Source organism: Athene cunicularia (assembly GCF_003259725.1).
Source record: "Athene cunicularia isolate RWA chromosome 19 unlocalized genomic scaffold, athCun1 chr19_part1, whole genome shotgun sequence".
Classification (NCBI taxonomy): Eukaryota; Metazoa; Chordata; class Aves; order Strigiformes; family Strigidae; genus Athene; species Athene cunicularia.
In genome coordinates this window covers 4,566,515-4,583,151 of record NW_020799124.1, presented here as the reverse complement: position 1 = coordinate 4,583,151, position 16,637 = coordinate 4,566,515, and the positions used below count along the sequence as shown (strand labels likewise).

General features: G+C 43.7%; 1 protein-coding gene across 3 annotated transcripts in view; it reads left to right on the top strand.

Annotated features, from left to right (window-relative positions):
- Positions 1-5,622, top strand: part of SPECC1 (sperm antigen with calponin homology and coiled-coil domains 1) — an 89,156-nt gene extending 83,534 nt beyond the window's left edge. For all 3 annotated transcript variants that reach the window (XM_026861447.1, XM_026861448.1, XM_026861449.1), the window contains one exon: positions 512-5,622. In XM_026861447.1, the coding sequence (XP_026717248.1) occupies positions 512-601 (90 nt within the window). In that variant the 3' untranslated portion in view covers positions 602-5,622. The remainder of the gene's footprint in view (positions 1-511) is intronic.
- The last annotated feature ends 11,015 nt before the right edge of the window (positions 5,623-16,637 follow it).

Below are 16,637 nucleotides of genomic sequence, written 5' to 3'. Positions count from 1 at the left end.
TCCTCCTCTTGGAAGCAGATTGCAGATGATTCCTATTTTTCCAGATTTGCCTGTTAGACCATTTTCTTTCCTTTTGTTTTAGTGTTTTAAGAAACACAGATAATTTTTAAAGCTATTTAAAAACCCTTTTCAAAAATCAACAATACGATGACAAGGAAGAGGTAAGTTTAATATGAAGAGAAAAATATTACGGGATTTATGAGCTAAATGCAGGCATGCAAAGAAGCAGCCATTTAAATGGAGTTATATAGAGAATTGATCTTTGCAGATGAAAGAAATCTTCCAGGATGTAAAATGGATATGGCTGTTTAACTAGGTTGTTAACGAGTTTCAGAATTGCACTAGGCCAGTAGATCATTCCCATGGACATTTTTTTTCACGTGGCTTTAAGGAGCTCTGGAATGGAAGCAGAAGTAGTGTTCAGTAGCCACAGGTACTCGCTCAGAGGACCCAGTGATGTTCCCAGTGCTGGTGCTTGACTAAGTTTTGACAACTTGTCTGTCCTGTGCAGGAGCTCAGTGAGATGATGTACACAGACCGGCCAGACTGGCAGAGTGTGATGCAGTACGTCGCCCAGATTTACAAGTACTTTGAGACCTGAGATGCAGAGCAAGAGGTGAACAGAAATGGGGAAGAGAACAAAGAATGCTACAGATGCACTCGATCACTTTAAAAATCCACTTGCTCCTCTTCCACAACCAACCTAAGCTCTTAGTTTGAAAGAAAGCTCTTCCATAATTTTGATTACATCTGGGACTGCAACCAAATAAATACCCATCGTTCATCTATAAAAACCAAATTCATCTGTAATTTTATTCCCACAGGGAAATTGCATAACATTTTCAAACATGCGTGGGATATTTCTGAAGAGGATCCCTTGTGCTAAACAATGTTTGCCTCAAACCAGACTCCACTAACAGGAGACCTGCTACAAAGTGAAGTTCTAAATCAATGTGGACTATGCTGGCACTCAAGGGAGGCTGGGAGATTAATATTAATACAAAAGCTCACAAAAATGCTGCTCTTGCCAAACGTGCTTAACTCATCCCAAATACATGTTGTTTTCTTGCCTCCACATATTTTGTAAAACGTCGTGACAGATGCACGTAAGTGTGTAGAACCTTAACCTGATTTATTCTCACACATCTGAGCCAATAAGTATACTAGTTAGTTTGTCATAGCTTAACCAGCAGGATAATAACAGAATTGTTTGTAACTCAGAAACCACATTCTGTTCCATCACAGTTAGTGAAAGAACTCTGAAAGCTCCTGTTAGATTCTGAAGGTTAGGACTTCATTTCAGATCAAACAGAAGTAATCTCTTTGAGGAAAAATAGGTTTATTACTACAATTTCATTACTTGATTACTACAGGAAGCCAGACCTCAGTTTCCCAGCTGACTGTGCAGGCACAGTTATCACAGGGATATTGCAAATGCAGTTTACTAGCTTTAGTTTGCAAGGTGATGACTCTCTAAGCAATACATCTCAGTAGTCCAGATTTTTGTGGATTGAGTGGAGTAACTTTTCTTCTGTGTTGATCCTGTACAATCAGCACAGACACACAATTGCTCTGTAGGGGCATGAATCTTGAGACAGCCTGTGCCCTGTCCAATAAAATATAGTCCACAGGGCACTGTTACATGGAAGTGATGTTACCCTGTGAAGGAACACAGTAATTTATTCATACCAATGGAAGTTGCAACTTCACAAGTTACAAAAAAACGTAACTGGAACCCCTCACTGCGTCCTGGAAATCTCTAAGGCGCCAGAGAATAGCTTTCCAGCTCAACAATGCTGTGAGTTAAATGCCTGAAAGATACTGTTTAATTTCCATTATACCATTTCTCTTATTTCACCTCATGAAGTTAAATTTTCTGTTGTTGTCTCCAAGGATAGCAGGATCAAGCAGGCTGCTTAATTTGTTTTAGGAGCAGGTCTTGGAGAGCGTGCTTTGTCCAGGACCTCATTAGAAGGCTTCCTACCTGCTTTAGATTATGCTGGTAGAAGAAGTTGTTGTTTAGTTAGCATGTTTAACCCAGTGACCAGACTTGATGCTTTGTGAATGTTAATCATCGGGAGCTAGGGATCATTTCTCTCTTAAAAAAAATAATAGTGCATGCTTACTGCTCTTAACTCCTGAAAAAAGGCTCATGAAGTGTGATTTCACAGAAGAAACTTGGTTTCAGGTTTTCTGGGGCTTTGCAGGTGGCTGATCTCAGCTTCTGGCTTTGCTGTTTTGTTTGGACTTTTTTTTTTAAAATGCTATTTAAATTAGTATTCTTGGTTTTCTCACAGCAAAATACAGGATTAAGGGATAGATGACAGTGGCCCAGGTCAGTGAGCGTATTGAACAGAAAGGCATTTGGAGGGAGGAATGCAGTGTATGCCTATTTCGCAGTAGAAGAAAAGCATCACTTGCTCGTAGTTTTAGTCGAACATTTCTTCTAATCCATTGCACCCAGGAAAGTCTGATTGCAATCTTTTGAGAGCCTGTGTGATAAAAAAGGACAGTGACACGCACTTACAGTGCCCTTGCACTCTTTGTGTCATCCTCTACTGTGAGAAAGCAGTTGTAAGTGCTGGCCAGAGGTATTTCTTTGCAGGAGAATACTTTCTAGATTGAATTAACCCTCCAGTATTTTTCAGCAGGCGCTCTGTCATCCCTAGAGAACATAGGATGAGTTGCTCTAAGTGTTCTCAGATACAAGTCTTCTGTTATGTGATAAGATGAAAGAGCAAAATAGCTGCTAAGCAGAGTTGGTTTAGGAAGGCAGTCATGCTGCGGAGCTCCAGTGCCTTGTGGATGCAGCAGGCTCTTTTCCCTTGAGGTGTCCGTTGGCAAAGCTCCCAACGCTCTCCAACGGGCTGTAGTTCAAAGCGGAGTGAAGTCAACACAGAAAATTCCATATTCCTCAGTGGGCTTTGGATCGGGCACTCGCAGGGATGAGAAAAACTGTTTTAATTCCCAGCATCTGGTAAACAATTCAAAGTCAAGAGGGCTCCACTTGATCTGAAAAAGATAATCTTAACCCTCTGGTCCCTGGAAGTGTGTTCCATGTGACTGTCAGACATACACTAAATACGTATGTTGTCTAATGGGTCAGTATCGTTTGCTTCAAGCACTGTTCTGACATTTATTCTGATTTTTTCCAAGACTTATTCTAACCTTACAGACCATTCTGTTTGATCTAGCAGCTTTTTTTTTTTTTAAATTATTTTCGCAAAGTATTGTTTCTGTCATCTCTTTGCAGCTTATTCTCCTGTGTCTCCCAGTAGCACAGACCAAACACTAATTCTACCCAGTTTTATGGTATACTCTTGATTTTTTTTTTACTTATCTAGGAGTTAGAACAAGGAGCTGTCTGTCAGTAGAGAAGATACTTGGTTTCACCATTTGCTCAGTGTTACTTTTCAGACCTCAAACCTGCAGATCATCTTTTTGAAACGCTGATACTCTGAGAGATGCTCTTCCAAGTTATTTTTTGAGATCAAGAATATCGTTTATTTGTTTATTTAACTGTTAGAGTATGGGGGGGTGTGTGTCATTTTGAGCCTTGCGCAGTTACATTTCTAGACCTGGATTTTCCAAAATTACTTGTGTTTTTCATGCTGCCTTAAAAATTTGAATAGGAATTTAAATTTGTCCCACAAAAGATGCTGCAGACTAGCCTGATTTTCAGAAAGTCTACAGGCCCTTGTAAGACATCTCAAATTTGAACTGCAAAATCAAAGTACTCGCTGCCTCTAAAATTAGAGTTTGTTAATTAAGTTAAGCTAGAGGGCATATAGTCTTCATAGAAATTCTGAGAATCCTCTGAAAATGTCCTAGAATGGAACATGTGACGATACAACATGGATGGTGTAATGCATTGTGTCAGTAACAGTTTTCCTAAGCTGCCTAAATCCTTTCTGATTTTGCCTCTTAGGAGTAATGGATCTTTCCCTGATGCAGGCAGGTGAAATCTCTTCACCGTGTCACCATATGCTCCCTAAATATACAGGCACTCTTAAACATACCTGCACATGCTTGTATGTGTGTTCTTGGGTAGTCTGCCAGACTACAAGAAACCAAATAGCTGATTTTGGATGAGCACGTGAGAAGAATGGTTAGGATGGGGATTTCAGTGACGTTCCATGGAGGGATATCGCATCGTGTGACTGTTGTACTATAGCTCTTACAGAGGAAAGGAGGTGAGCGTGTGAAAAGCATCCAATCTGACTCCCAGAATTCCTGGTGAGACATAGAAAGTACAAATTGTTTCATGGCTTGGGAAGGTACAGAGGCGTTGAGAAGTGAGCCCAGAGTCAGCCCTCTAAGAAGGTTTTCTAGAAAGGCTGATGAGCTGTTTCTGAAAGTACGCGGTGAAACTGCATGGAGTGAAAGTCCAGCGTGTGAGGGGTGGGGTGTATATGGGACATACAGACCTTGGCCCTTGTGGACAGCACAGGGTCTCAGCTTGAGAGTCCTTACTGACTGTTATCTTGAGTGACATTTCTCCTAAGGGGGCATCCTGAGGTGGATCTCAGAAGGTGAGGGGAGAAGAGAGCACAGCTTGCTGCCATTGCAGGCTCCCCTTTCTGTGCCTGTGGCAGTGACAGAAACGCCAAGGGGGCAAAGATTTCCCATTTCTTCCTGTGCTGCAGCAAGGCAGCCCTACTAAGCAGAGTGATTTTTCACTTGTGCACACTCTGCAGTTCCCTCTCAGTGAGACACATTCTCTTTGAGTTTTGGCAGGTTTTCTTTTTGTGAATGAAGTCGGGGTTTATGGGTCTTCTCTATGATTTTTCTCATTTCATATGTGCAACCTGTTACATGCGAGTTTTCTGTCCAAACCAAGTAAGTGCACGCTGGCAGAATAATCAGTTCTGCTTGATTCCTGACCTGGAACTCTTCAAAATCCACCTTTTTGCTTCCCTGGCATTCCCCCTTCCTCAGGGAGGGGAATGAAAATACAAGCGTTGGCTCTTTAGTTTGTTTGTACCTCCCTCATCTTTCCGTGCTTACGGTACCAGGTCTTCCAGCAGGAACTATCTGACAGGGCCAGCTGCTCACAGAGCTGTGCCTTGTGTATCTGATAAAAGGCAGAATCTGTATGGGATGAGGTTATGCATTTTCCTGTCAGAAGAGGGCTTTTGCCTAAAAAGACTCAGGGCACTGAGCATTAAGACATTTTTAAACCCAGCAATAACTTCTACTATGCTAAACTATATTGGTTTTTACCAACTCCAGTGCCATTTAGACTCACTCACCAATATGGTGTCGAATCAAGCTTATAACTGAACTGCAATTAACTTTTTTCTCAACTGATGGTCTCTACATTTTTGACTTGCACGTGTGCCAAGTTCCGCTGGGCAGTGCTGGACACAATGTTTTTATTGATTGTCGGTCCAGGTTTGAGTTTGTCATATGGGATAATCACCTCTAACAGTCAAGTACTTTTCTCTTTCTCTATTGGGTACAGATGTTACATCGTAACCTAATTTATACAAAGAGCACATTAGAATGTATATACTAGGCATTGCCAGATTTGGACATGCTAATATTTAAAGATTAACATTATTAAAATGTATGATGCAAAAATCTGTGTAATATTTCTAATAAATCTTTTTCTGATTCTGATGTTTGTTGTCATGTTTCAAATATCTACATACGAAAGAGATTCTTCTGCAGTCTTCTGGGTAACAGGACTCCCAGGAGTTTTTAAAAGATACTCATGGTTTATTGATTCTCCTATGCTGGTAGCAAAGAAAATTTGGTTAGAAGCTTCTTTTCATAAATATATCAAGTTTCATTGTTTAAGTAACTTAGATGCATTTGGATGCCTTTTGGAAGATTGTCTTGGGGTAAAGGAGTGCAAGAGATCTCTCAGTTTCTGAAACAAATAGTAGTGAAGAGACAGTGGGAAATCATCTTGGTGCAAAGGCAAGGTGAGAACAGAGAAGAGGCCAATATTAGTCTCTGCATTAGGAGCTTTTAAGTGATGAGAGGATTAAGAAAGAAATAGTCAAAAAGTGGAAGCAAGGACTCCTGACTGGAGTAAGTATAAAAGTAAGTCACTAGTAAGCTAAGAGGCAGGATGCATTAGAGCTCAGAGAGCGACAGGACGTTGTGCACAATGCAGAGGATGGGCACGGAGCGTGCACGGCGCTGGAGAGATTCCTCTGCTCTTCTGTGAAACAAATGGTGCCACCGGAGGAGACCGAAATCCTCCCGGTGTGTCAGTGACCAGACTCGGCAACAGAGGGGACTAGCAACTGCTGATCTTCTGAAGGGAAGCCAGAGCATCCTGCTTGAGCCCACATCTTGCAGACTGAACATCACCACCTGACTAGTGACGCTGCGAGGGCTGAGTTATCGAAAAGAGGGCAAAAATAATGACTCCCTGTTAAAACCAGAATGCTGAGCAACGAGACTCATGGGGACACTTATTATAAACACTCTCCATGGAGTAAAGGACGGCTTCCCGAATTCTAGACTGTATCCCTGCACAAAGAAGGCTGTGGAGGCTGCCTCTGCTGCTGGGGGATTCAGCCCCAGTTCAGCTCCAGTCACTATCCAGTCTACAGACAGGGCTTTCAAAGATGCTGAGATCAAACTCCAGAATACATTTCACAGAGGCTGCTTTTATCTCAGGATGGTAGTGGCAATATTAGAACAATCAGAATCGCTGAGTCAGCAAAGAAAACAAGAAGATAAAAAGAAATGGGCATTTAAATCTCTTCAAGCCTCTCGGGTATGTTTGTGTCCTGCTGGGTAGATGAAACCTTATGGGAAAAAGTTCTCATTTACATAATCCAAACTATTTTGCCTTTTCTCACTTAAGTATCATGTTTCAGCCCCAGATTTTTACTGCTGGGCTGATCCTTTCTTGTGGCAATGTCACAAGCAAAGCAACGTTGTTTTGATGATTTGTCCGATCTGGGTAGCTTTATCTCCTGGACGAAGTTTGACCACGTGAAATGGCAAATGAGTTCCTGATTTTTTCAAGCTGCCACTGCACTTTATTTTGAAGGTTTGCTGTAGCTCACTTAGGAAACACTAGACTCAATATTTGCACCTCGATTGTCTTCTGCAAAGGAATTCTCAGAACCAGCCCTGTCTTGCTGTCTGGAAATCTCACCGTCACCAGGAATGCAGGCTCGTATTATGCTTTAAGTGTGGAGAGTGGGACTTGGAATACTTAAGTTCAGTGGTTGTGTTACCTTGGAATAAGACAGTTCATGTCTGTCTGAATTCCAAGTCCTTTCTTGTTCTATTTTCCCTCTCATTTTGTCTGTCCTTGTCTTTTTTAGCTATAAAACCTTTGGGGCAACAGCTGTATTTGCTAGGAGTTTATACAGCCTCCAACCACAAGCTAGAGTTAATATGCAGTATAATAATAGAACTAATTAATAAACAGAAGAGCAGATTGGTTTTGTGATGTTTAGTCCCAGTGGGGTGAACTCCCTGTTGCTCAGGGAACGCTCTGATGTATCCAGACTTCCCACCTGTATTTGTGACACAAGTAGGAATTATCACGTCACATGAGCAGGTTGCAGGTTGACATACAAAACTGTGTGTGACTGACAACCTCATTTCCATCATCCTGTGACCCAACCAGATCCTGCCTGAGACAGAAAGTTGGTAATTTCTGTCTGCGTGTTGCAGTAACAGCAATAAGTGAGGTTTTTAGGACAGTTTTCTCCATGAATCGGCATTACATGTGCTTGTAGGACATTGTCCTTCATGCCTGGGAGCACCCAGCAGTTTTTAGATGGGGATAGACTCCTGAGTCCTGGGATGTGCAAAGGCAAAAATCCTTTCTGCTTTAAAGACCAGTGAACAAAAATTGGACGTGGTAAATCTCGGTCCCATTCTCTGACGACGGAGAGATGAATCTCCTGAGATGTTGCTGTCAGTCTGTTCTTTGTACAGCATGGAGATACCAGTGGGTAGCAAGATACCTTGTTATTGCAGCTACTTTAGTTTGTGTTTGCTTTGGTTTTAAACAAATGTTCGAACAAGATATCTCTGTTGGCTCTTTAAAAATCCATCCCCATAATCCTTGATTGAACTGTAATTGCTACAAAACACAAAGTCATGCTGTCGCTGACTGTGACTCAAAGCTTCAGCCAAACAACTGCTCATAAAAAATACTTACGTTAAAATGGATCCACTGCTCTGCTGTTTGACTTTCAGCAGGTTACCTAAGCTATGCCAGTGCCTTTGCCATGGTGAGTGTGTGCTGGGAAGCCAGCAAAAATGAACAGTCCAGTAATCAGGATCTACTGTTGGAAGGGATGTAAGACAGTTTTTATTTTTATCAGAATTTGCTCTATTCAGCTATTTGCAATTGTTAATGTCTGTAGAATTCCCTTGTCATCTTTCAGAAAATAGATTCTGCTTCAGACTGGTTCCGAAGACCTGCTGTCTGTTACTGCTGGACTTGGTGTTTCCATTTCTGAACTAAGTTGTTAGATACTTACAGGCTGAGCTGTCTCAACTCTTTGGAATATACTCCATATGCTTTGATTTATTTGTTGGGAAAAGCTGGATTCTCTGTGGAGATTGTCAGTGGGTAATATATGGGGATATGTTTGCAAGTGATTCAGCAAGAGACTGAAAATGAGAATTGAGGCCAGTATTTTCCCAGGATTATTTGTGGCTGCTTGTAGATGGGGTGAGAAGACAAGATTCAGGGCTGCCTTGCTGCTTAGTTTGTTTTCATTGCCAAGTGAATGCTTAGAGAACGTAGGTTGGGATGGAGAGAATGATTCTCTTCATGACTGATGCACATTCTTCAATTTGAGATGGAGAGGTTTTTATTTGTTTGTGTCACCACAGCGCCTCTGATGCCACCGTGAGCCAAGACCTCTCTGTGAACACACAGACATGGATTCCAGCATTTTGAGGTTCGTGTTCGACTGGAGCCCCTGGCAGAGACAGATGAAAGCAAAGTGCCATGGCCTGATCTATATTTGAAGCCGAAGACAACGGACAGCATGTAGTCTAAAGCCCAGGGTGAGCACTAGGAGTTTTACATTCCCAAAGTGGTCAGAGACCATCCATGGGAACTGAGGCAGGTGTGGTACTTACAAACGTGGTTTCATCCTACATGAACCCATTTGTGGTTCCATGACATGATGAAAAGGAAACTCTTGTTTTCAGGAGAAGTATATTAGCATATTTTTCAGCATCCCCCATCTCCGAGACAATCGTTTCGTGTCTCCCCTTAATCACTAATAATGCTCATTTTACCCAAAATTCCCAGGCTCCTGATACCTAAATGGATGAGACCTCAGATCATGGTTCTGTTAGAACTTCTGAACCACCCTGCTTGCTTGCTTTGAGTGGCCGTTCTCACTCCTAGCAGGTCCTCCCAGAGCCACTGGGCTTCAATATTTTCAGAGACGTCATGCTTTCTAGAGACTGTCACCAGAATTTTTCCTGGAAGGGCAGAAATTTCTGTAGTGCTGTAATTCAGAGTGGCCACGTTTTCTTTTCGACTTTTTAAAGAGCACGTGGCTCGAGAGAAAGGAAATGGGATGTAAGCTGCAGTATGCAGGAAGCAGTTCCTTCCTGACCCCCATACTGACCAGCTGCCAGAGCATCTTACCCCATCTCCTTGGGCTGTCCAGTGTTACCAGCATATGTAAAATAATGACTTTGTATATAACATAATGACTTTGTATATAAAATAATGACTTTGTATCTCTCCTCATTTTAGGTTGCAATAGCTGTAGTGATATTTGAACAGAAAGTCAGTGCAGGTGAGCATTAGCTGAGAAGTTGTCCAGGTTATCCATGTGCTTGAAAAATAGAAGCCATAATAGATGGTAAAGAAGCATAAGCAATATGAGAAGAGTAAGTCTTTGACACGGAGGCTTGGCAGGCTGCAAAGGTAAGAACCGAGTGGCTGAAGTCTCACAGGTATGTTTTTTCAGAATTTGATGCTGGAAAACTACAGGCACAAACTCTGGGTAGCAGGACCCTGAAGTAAATGTCATCCAGAAAAGATGGCAGTCAGGTTATGGAGACAATGAGGGTTTTTTATTGAGCATAACAGGAAGAAAATGAAAGCTGTAAAATGCCCATGTGGGTAAACATTATTCACATATCTAGAATGTGAACTGCTGTCCCTTCTTAAGTACATAGCAATGACCAAGGTTTTATCCTTACCCACACATCATGAGTTTAAGCTGGTTAAAGAGCAAGTAACAAGATTAAGAGAATTAACATGGGAGCAAGTGCTTTTCCTAACCTGCTCCACACAGACAGCTGCACACCTTCTGTGCAGAGCTCCATGCTACCACTTCTCTTGCCTTAAAAAAAGAAAGAGTATATAGCAGTTCAAACCCTTGATCCACCTTGATGTGCTGCTGTTAATTTTTGTCTTCTCAAACAGCTCATCCTTTCTCTCTCATAGTAAACCACTCCCACACTCTAACCAAGGAAGCGAATTAACTTCTCCGGTTAGTGATTCAGCAGGACATACGTTCTAACAGGATCAAGCTCCTGGGAGGTGAGGCCCCCACCATGACTCTGCTTGGCTTTTTCAGTTATAAAATGTCTGTTATTTTCCTTATCGAAATAAGAACTACAACCAGGGCAGTTACAGTGGAAGTGGTGAGCGTGGCCTCTTGCTTATTTGTAATGCAGTTTCTAGTGTTCAGTCCAGACAACCCGAAGTGTCTGAACAGCACAGCGATAATAATAATATATGCATAGCTCAGCCCTTGGGAGCAATTGTACTGCCAAGGCCCTGGAGAGCCATTCTGGGAAGGGAGAGTTCAGTCTGAAGCTTGCAGAGGGGCTAGTAATATTAATAATCAAATGCCATGGGATAGCGCAGTCCATGTTCTTCCCCTTCAGCTGGGATTAAGACATTGCTTTCACAGCGAATAAACTAGGAGGGTTTCTGGAAAAATCTTGCAAGGGTGGAAATCACACTAACCAAGTTCTTGGGCTTTAACAATGTTTAGCACTAGGTTTCCGGAGCACTTCTGCCAGTAGGTACCGACACTGGACAAACCAGAAAAATCTTGTAGGTTTGCGATGGAGCTATATAATAGGGGCTGTAATAAAAATATTGGGATTCAAACAGGTTTTGAATGCAAATTCAGTAGTTGCTGGCAGCTGAGTGGGACAGGAAGGCTGGTCCCTTCCTCTGCGTTGGCTGATTTGAATTTTTTTTGCGTGTATTCTGCATTTTCCCCTTTGCCACAGCTAAGCTGCCCTTAAACCCCTGAGTGACCTGCATGGATCTGCCTCTGAAGGGAGATTAGCTGTTAGGGGTGGAGGATGGCTTGCAGAGCTCTAGCTGGGACCCGGGACACCACAGGTTCATGGCCTCTCTATATGCTACAGCTATTCCTCTGACAGGTGCAGATAATCGTAATAATAGTAGCAACAGGTATTTTCAAATCTTGCATCCGTCTTGTACAGAGAACACAGGTTGAAGTATTGGAATTAAATGTAGCTTTTCTCTAGTATTTGAGCATAATTCCATATTCAGAGCCGTCGTGTTGCACCAATTCAAGTCTTCTCATTGAATTCATTTAAAGCTTCAAATGTCACATTTTTGCATAAAGCAGAATGGCTTTAAGCGCTTGGGATAAGAGCACATTTCCCTGCACTGTCTGGCTTTGGCAGGGGGCACAATCACTTCTTATTGTTGCTTTGAGGTGTTGATTGGGAGCGAAGCTCTGAGTCGGGCTTGTGGAGCAGACACTTAGCAAGTTTGTTTTCTTAGGGGCATGAAGTTGTGAGGGTTTTGCCCAGGAAGCAGCTCTCGCTGTGAATGAAGCAATCCCGGGTTGTTTGAATTGCAAACGGCGTCGCTGCCTGTCCAGCTTCACCCTGGGCTTTCCCTTGCTGATGTTGGCCTGGAAACAGAACAACGCTTCCTATTGATTTCTCTGGGAAATTGGCTGTACCAGCTCCACCAACATAAACCAGACAACTGGGCCCAGTCTAGCTGGGAGCCCTGTGCAGGTGAGACCTTGCACCCAGGGCTCAGCACTGTAGGGCTTCATACGCTCTTGGCTTGAGCTGCAGCTTTCATTTTAAAATGCTGCTGGAAGAGGTACTTGGCTTTTCATCATAGAAGGTGGTTAGTAAATAAAATCAAACACAGAGATAAATTAAAAATGTCTTCAAAATGGTGTCTTCATACCCTTGCCTCCACTCAGCCAAAATCCTTCCTTTTTAATTTCACCGCTGTTTATAGTTCAGGGGTTTTTTTCAGTCTTGTGGCGACTTTTTTATTTTCCAATGAAAGGTGTAAGATATAACTCACAATTTATAAAGAATTCACACACCTGCATTGTTACAAGATGAGTTCTTGCAGATAATTTAAGCACCAGTTTTAAATTCCAGGATAAAACATATTTATTACCTGGCAATGACCCTGGGGACTAGGAAAATCCAAGTTTGTTGATCTGCAGTTTACAATCTTGCTGTCATTTTTGTTTTGTTTCCCAAGGATTTTGCAGGCTTACTGAAGTCTCCTGTATGGAAATAGTTTTCTCTGGAATTTCACTTTCACCCTTTCTTTTCCCAGTCTCTTCCAGAAAACCACCTCCACCTATAGCCACGGAGTGGCAAACCTCACCTTTAGCTATTCACCTCCACCGCTGTTTACTTCAGAACTCATCTGGGATCTTTGACATGCTAATGCTCAGCACAGCAATGCAATAACTATTCAGGCAGAGCTGAATACTTGTTTCACCTGCCTGCATACCAATTTAGCCTCAAAAATCCCGGATTCCTTCACCTAGCCTGTGTGTAGTTCAGCCCATCACTGGCAGTACCACTTTGAAGAGGGCTTTTGTACCTGCTGCATGGTTTATATGTTATATTGTGCCTTGGGAATCCTTTCGCGGAGTCAGGTTCCAGGACAAGCTTTGTCTTGTCCTGTAAAACAACCAGAAAGTACTAGTGAAGACTCAAGTGGTAATGGGGATTCAGTTTGCGAGGCCGTGCCAGCTCTGCTGGGGTAATGGTTCCGATTTAGCAAGTTGTAGCAGAGAGCTGTTGCCCTGACAGTCGGACACGGCCGTGTGACAGACGCGAGCTGGCTCTTTGTCCAGCTCCTCATGCCCACCTTGCAGGTCTTTGCTCTTTGTCCTCATGCTCACCTTGCACGTCACCGCTGATGCCAGTCATTCCCTTGGCCAATAGTCCTCGCGGAGACAAGCGGTGAAAAGAGGTTAGAAATGGAAGTGTCTCCCGGGGAGATGTGTGTGGAGGTTTGTGCTGAGCTGTGCTGGCAAAGTCTGGAGGAAGAGAGAACCTCTGAGCCTCCGTGGACATAAAAGAGCACGTGCCACGGCACGGGACTGTGCCACAGCCTGTACTCCAAAACAAGGCTTTATCAGAAAGCCCTGGGGACTGCCTCTGTCCCTCCTCCTTATTCCCCAGTCACCCCACTCTATGGGCGGTTTTGGGATGGAGCTGCCTCTTCATGGCAGGGGCTGGCTAGCAGCTCCTTTCTCTATGAAGCCATCAGGTGCAGGGCTAACACCCTCTACTACCCACGAGCCAGTTCTACTCAACACCGGCGGCTCTCTTGGGTCAATGAAGCGTTGCCAAAGTCAGTATGACGGGTGTGCCTGCAACAGCAAGACAGGTGAACTTTTTGTCTGGCATCTGCTTTATTTTTCCTGTTCTTGATACCCAGAAGATGTCCGTGTCCCTTTGAAGCAGAGACACTCCCACTTCAGTGCTTGTTGCTCTTCTCTTCAACTCTGCACGCTTAGGGAGGAAAAAAATCTGCCAGGGTTGTTATCTCAGGAGTGTCTGAGATAGCAAATTTGGCTGCAGGACCTGCAAGAACATCCCAGCTGTCACTGACTCAGGAGCTGAGCTTTGAGCTTACAGACTGGCCCCTGAGGGCTGTCGGGGCCCCTTGCCGGGTGTGTATGGACAGATGCTGTTAGTGGGGCTCCTCACCACTTCTTTGTGGCTGGGCCAAGAGTATTGAAGGTGTCAAGATAGAGATTGTGAGGGAAGTCCTCGGTGAAGCCTGAGACTGCGCAGAGGGCTCACACAAAAGAGATCACAGAAGGCTGCAGGAAGCGCACGGCCTCCGAAGCGGCAGCTCTGCTCCCTCGGGGACGGCAGCGACAGAGGGAACAGCACGTACGAGGTTGGTGGGCTTCTGCCAAACCACAGAGACACGGGCTGTGGCCACACCAGGGTGCTGATCCTGCCTCCCACTGCATCGCCATTCATAACGTGGGATCTGTTTAAATCAGTTTCCCTCTGAACAAAAGAGCCAGATTAGTTCTTACACTTGAAAGAAGCGGGCTGGGGCTGTTTCCTACATGAGTGTCGAGAGGCAAATCCGTGGAGTAAAATAAAATCCAGGAAAATAATAGTAATGGTGATTCATTTGTCTCTGACATTTTAGCATCCAACGGTGCTCCAGTGACCTGTTGCCATGTTACTGTTACCCTCCAGTTCTTGAATGGATTCCACAAGCTGGAAGCCTTGGGCCGTGTTTACCTTGCTAATTGTTTGACTGCCGCGCTCCTTTACGGACTCCAGTTTATAAATATGCACGTTATCACCTACAGATTCATCATCCTCAGAGCCCCAAGAACTGCAGAGTTAGGCAATGCCTGCTCAGATGGTTACTTTACAAGGCCAGCACATTCAGTCAGTATTTAATGGTAGGGTGTACACTGCCATGTATTTTAGAACAGGGCTGGAAGACGGGTCTGTATCTCTGCCTGGGAACTGGGCTCATCCTACTCCTACCGCCAGCAGGATTTAACCATGTTTGATACAACAGAGCTGAGCACACTTGTCCTTGGCTCCACTTGCAGCTAAGTTGTGTTCGGAGTAAGTTCAGCTGCATCAGTTCAACAACAACAGAATAAACCACTGGACCTTGGCAAAGGCTTTGCTGCTTTGGAGAGCCATGAATCTCCATGTAATGCAAAATCCACAGTATTCACAGGGATTCACTACCTGTCTCAGAGGAACCTTTTCCGGAACAATTTATTCATCAGAATCTGAAATAATGGTTTCTCTGTCCATGTCTGACTTGATAAACCACATTTTCCCTTGGATCAGCCTGTAAAAAGTACTTCCATGAGCACAAAAGCAGATCCTTTTCTAACAAAATGTATCCACTGCAAAAAGTTAATTCTTCTTTCACTGAAGTGCTGTAAAGGCTTCTGTTGGCACATGTTTTAGAGCCAGGAAAACAACATGTGTAAAAACTCTGATGTAAATCCATTGCTTTGGGGGGAAAAGTGTTTTTCCACTATAGTTTACCATCATTTACATGATTATAACAGGCTCTGTATGAGGGAAGCTACACTCATCCCAAAATAATAAATAAACCAAACCAGTGTAGGCAAGTTCAGGATCCAGCCAGTGCTGAGAAAGATGGAGCAGCCTGACCCGGGGGGCTGCGTACTGGCAGCTTGGAGTTCTCCTCAAAACCCCGTCGTTCCTTTCAGTGCAGCCTCAGGTGGACGCTGAGGTTTGAGTCACAGAAGCGATGCGCTTGCCAGCAAGTGCCTTCGTGAAAATCCATCCTTCCTTTGTGCCGGCAAAAAATGCTTGGAGTTTAGGGAGTGCAAAAGTGGTAGGTGGGAGGGCAGGGGGCAGCTTTACCCCCAAACGCTGATCTTTTTGTCTGAAAGAAGCAAAGGGAGCCTTGATGTACACCCCATGGAATTAGACATACCAAGCCATGGTTTCCCTTCAGCATCCCAGTCATCCTGAAGCATTCTGCTCCTGGGATGTCCCCCTTGACAACAGCTTCGTTCAATACAAGTGAGAAGATGCTCCTCCTGGCTGGCTGACCCGAAGCACTGCTAGTCAGTGAGGGTGTTTCCATTTATGCCATGTCCATAGAAATAATTTCGATCCAATTATTCCCATGTATTTTTGCTCTGTTTTAACTTTGGGTCCCCAGAAAACTTTCCCTTCCACAGGATTTAATTTCCAACTGTTTAAAAAAAACAAAACAAGCCCAATAGCAATTTCTTTTACTTTGTTTGCTTCGGGAAGGTTTGAATTTTTTTTTTTTTTTTTTCCAGTTTCTGTCCTGGATTATTTAGTACTGCTGGATGCTACAAAACTGGCGTGAAGTTCAACCTCTGATCTGTTTTGATGGTGAACACAGTATAAAGATGTGATGAAAAGCTAAGTAGTTACTAAATTTTATTTATCTTCATATTCTCTGCTGGTTTTAAGATCCATCAGTGCAGGCTTTCTTTGGTGGTTTCATCGGGTTTTTACTTTTTTCCAAGTTCCTTCGACCTAAACTGAACTGCTGTAGTCCTGTGAGTAATGTGTTTGCTAATCCATAGTATTTTGCCATTTTCTTACATCAGGAAATGTCACGTTGCGTGATAACTGTCCGCAGGCTGCGTGCTGTCATGATTTTTGTGAAATCTTTTCTTTTTTGCTCAGCGCGCTGCTCCCTGGGGATTTTTCCCCGTGTGGCAATACCGCCGCCGGTGTCCCCGCGGGCTGTAGCAATACCTGAGCCCTTGTGGTGGAGGGCTGGGGGACACACGACCCGGCGGGAACCGAAACTTTCTGGGGAATTTGTCATCGCTCCTCCTTTGGCAAAGTGGCCCTGAAAACACACCCGTGGCGAGCAAATAGCCCGTCGGTTCGGCCACCGGGGC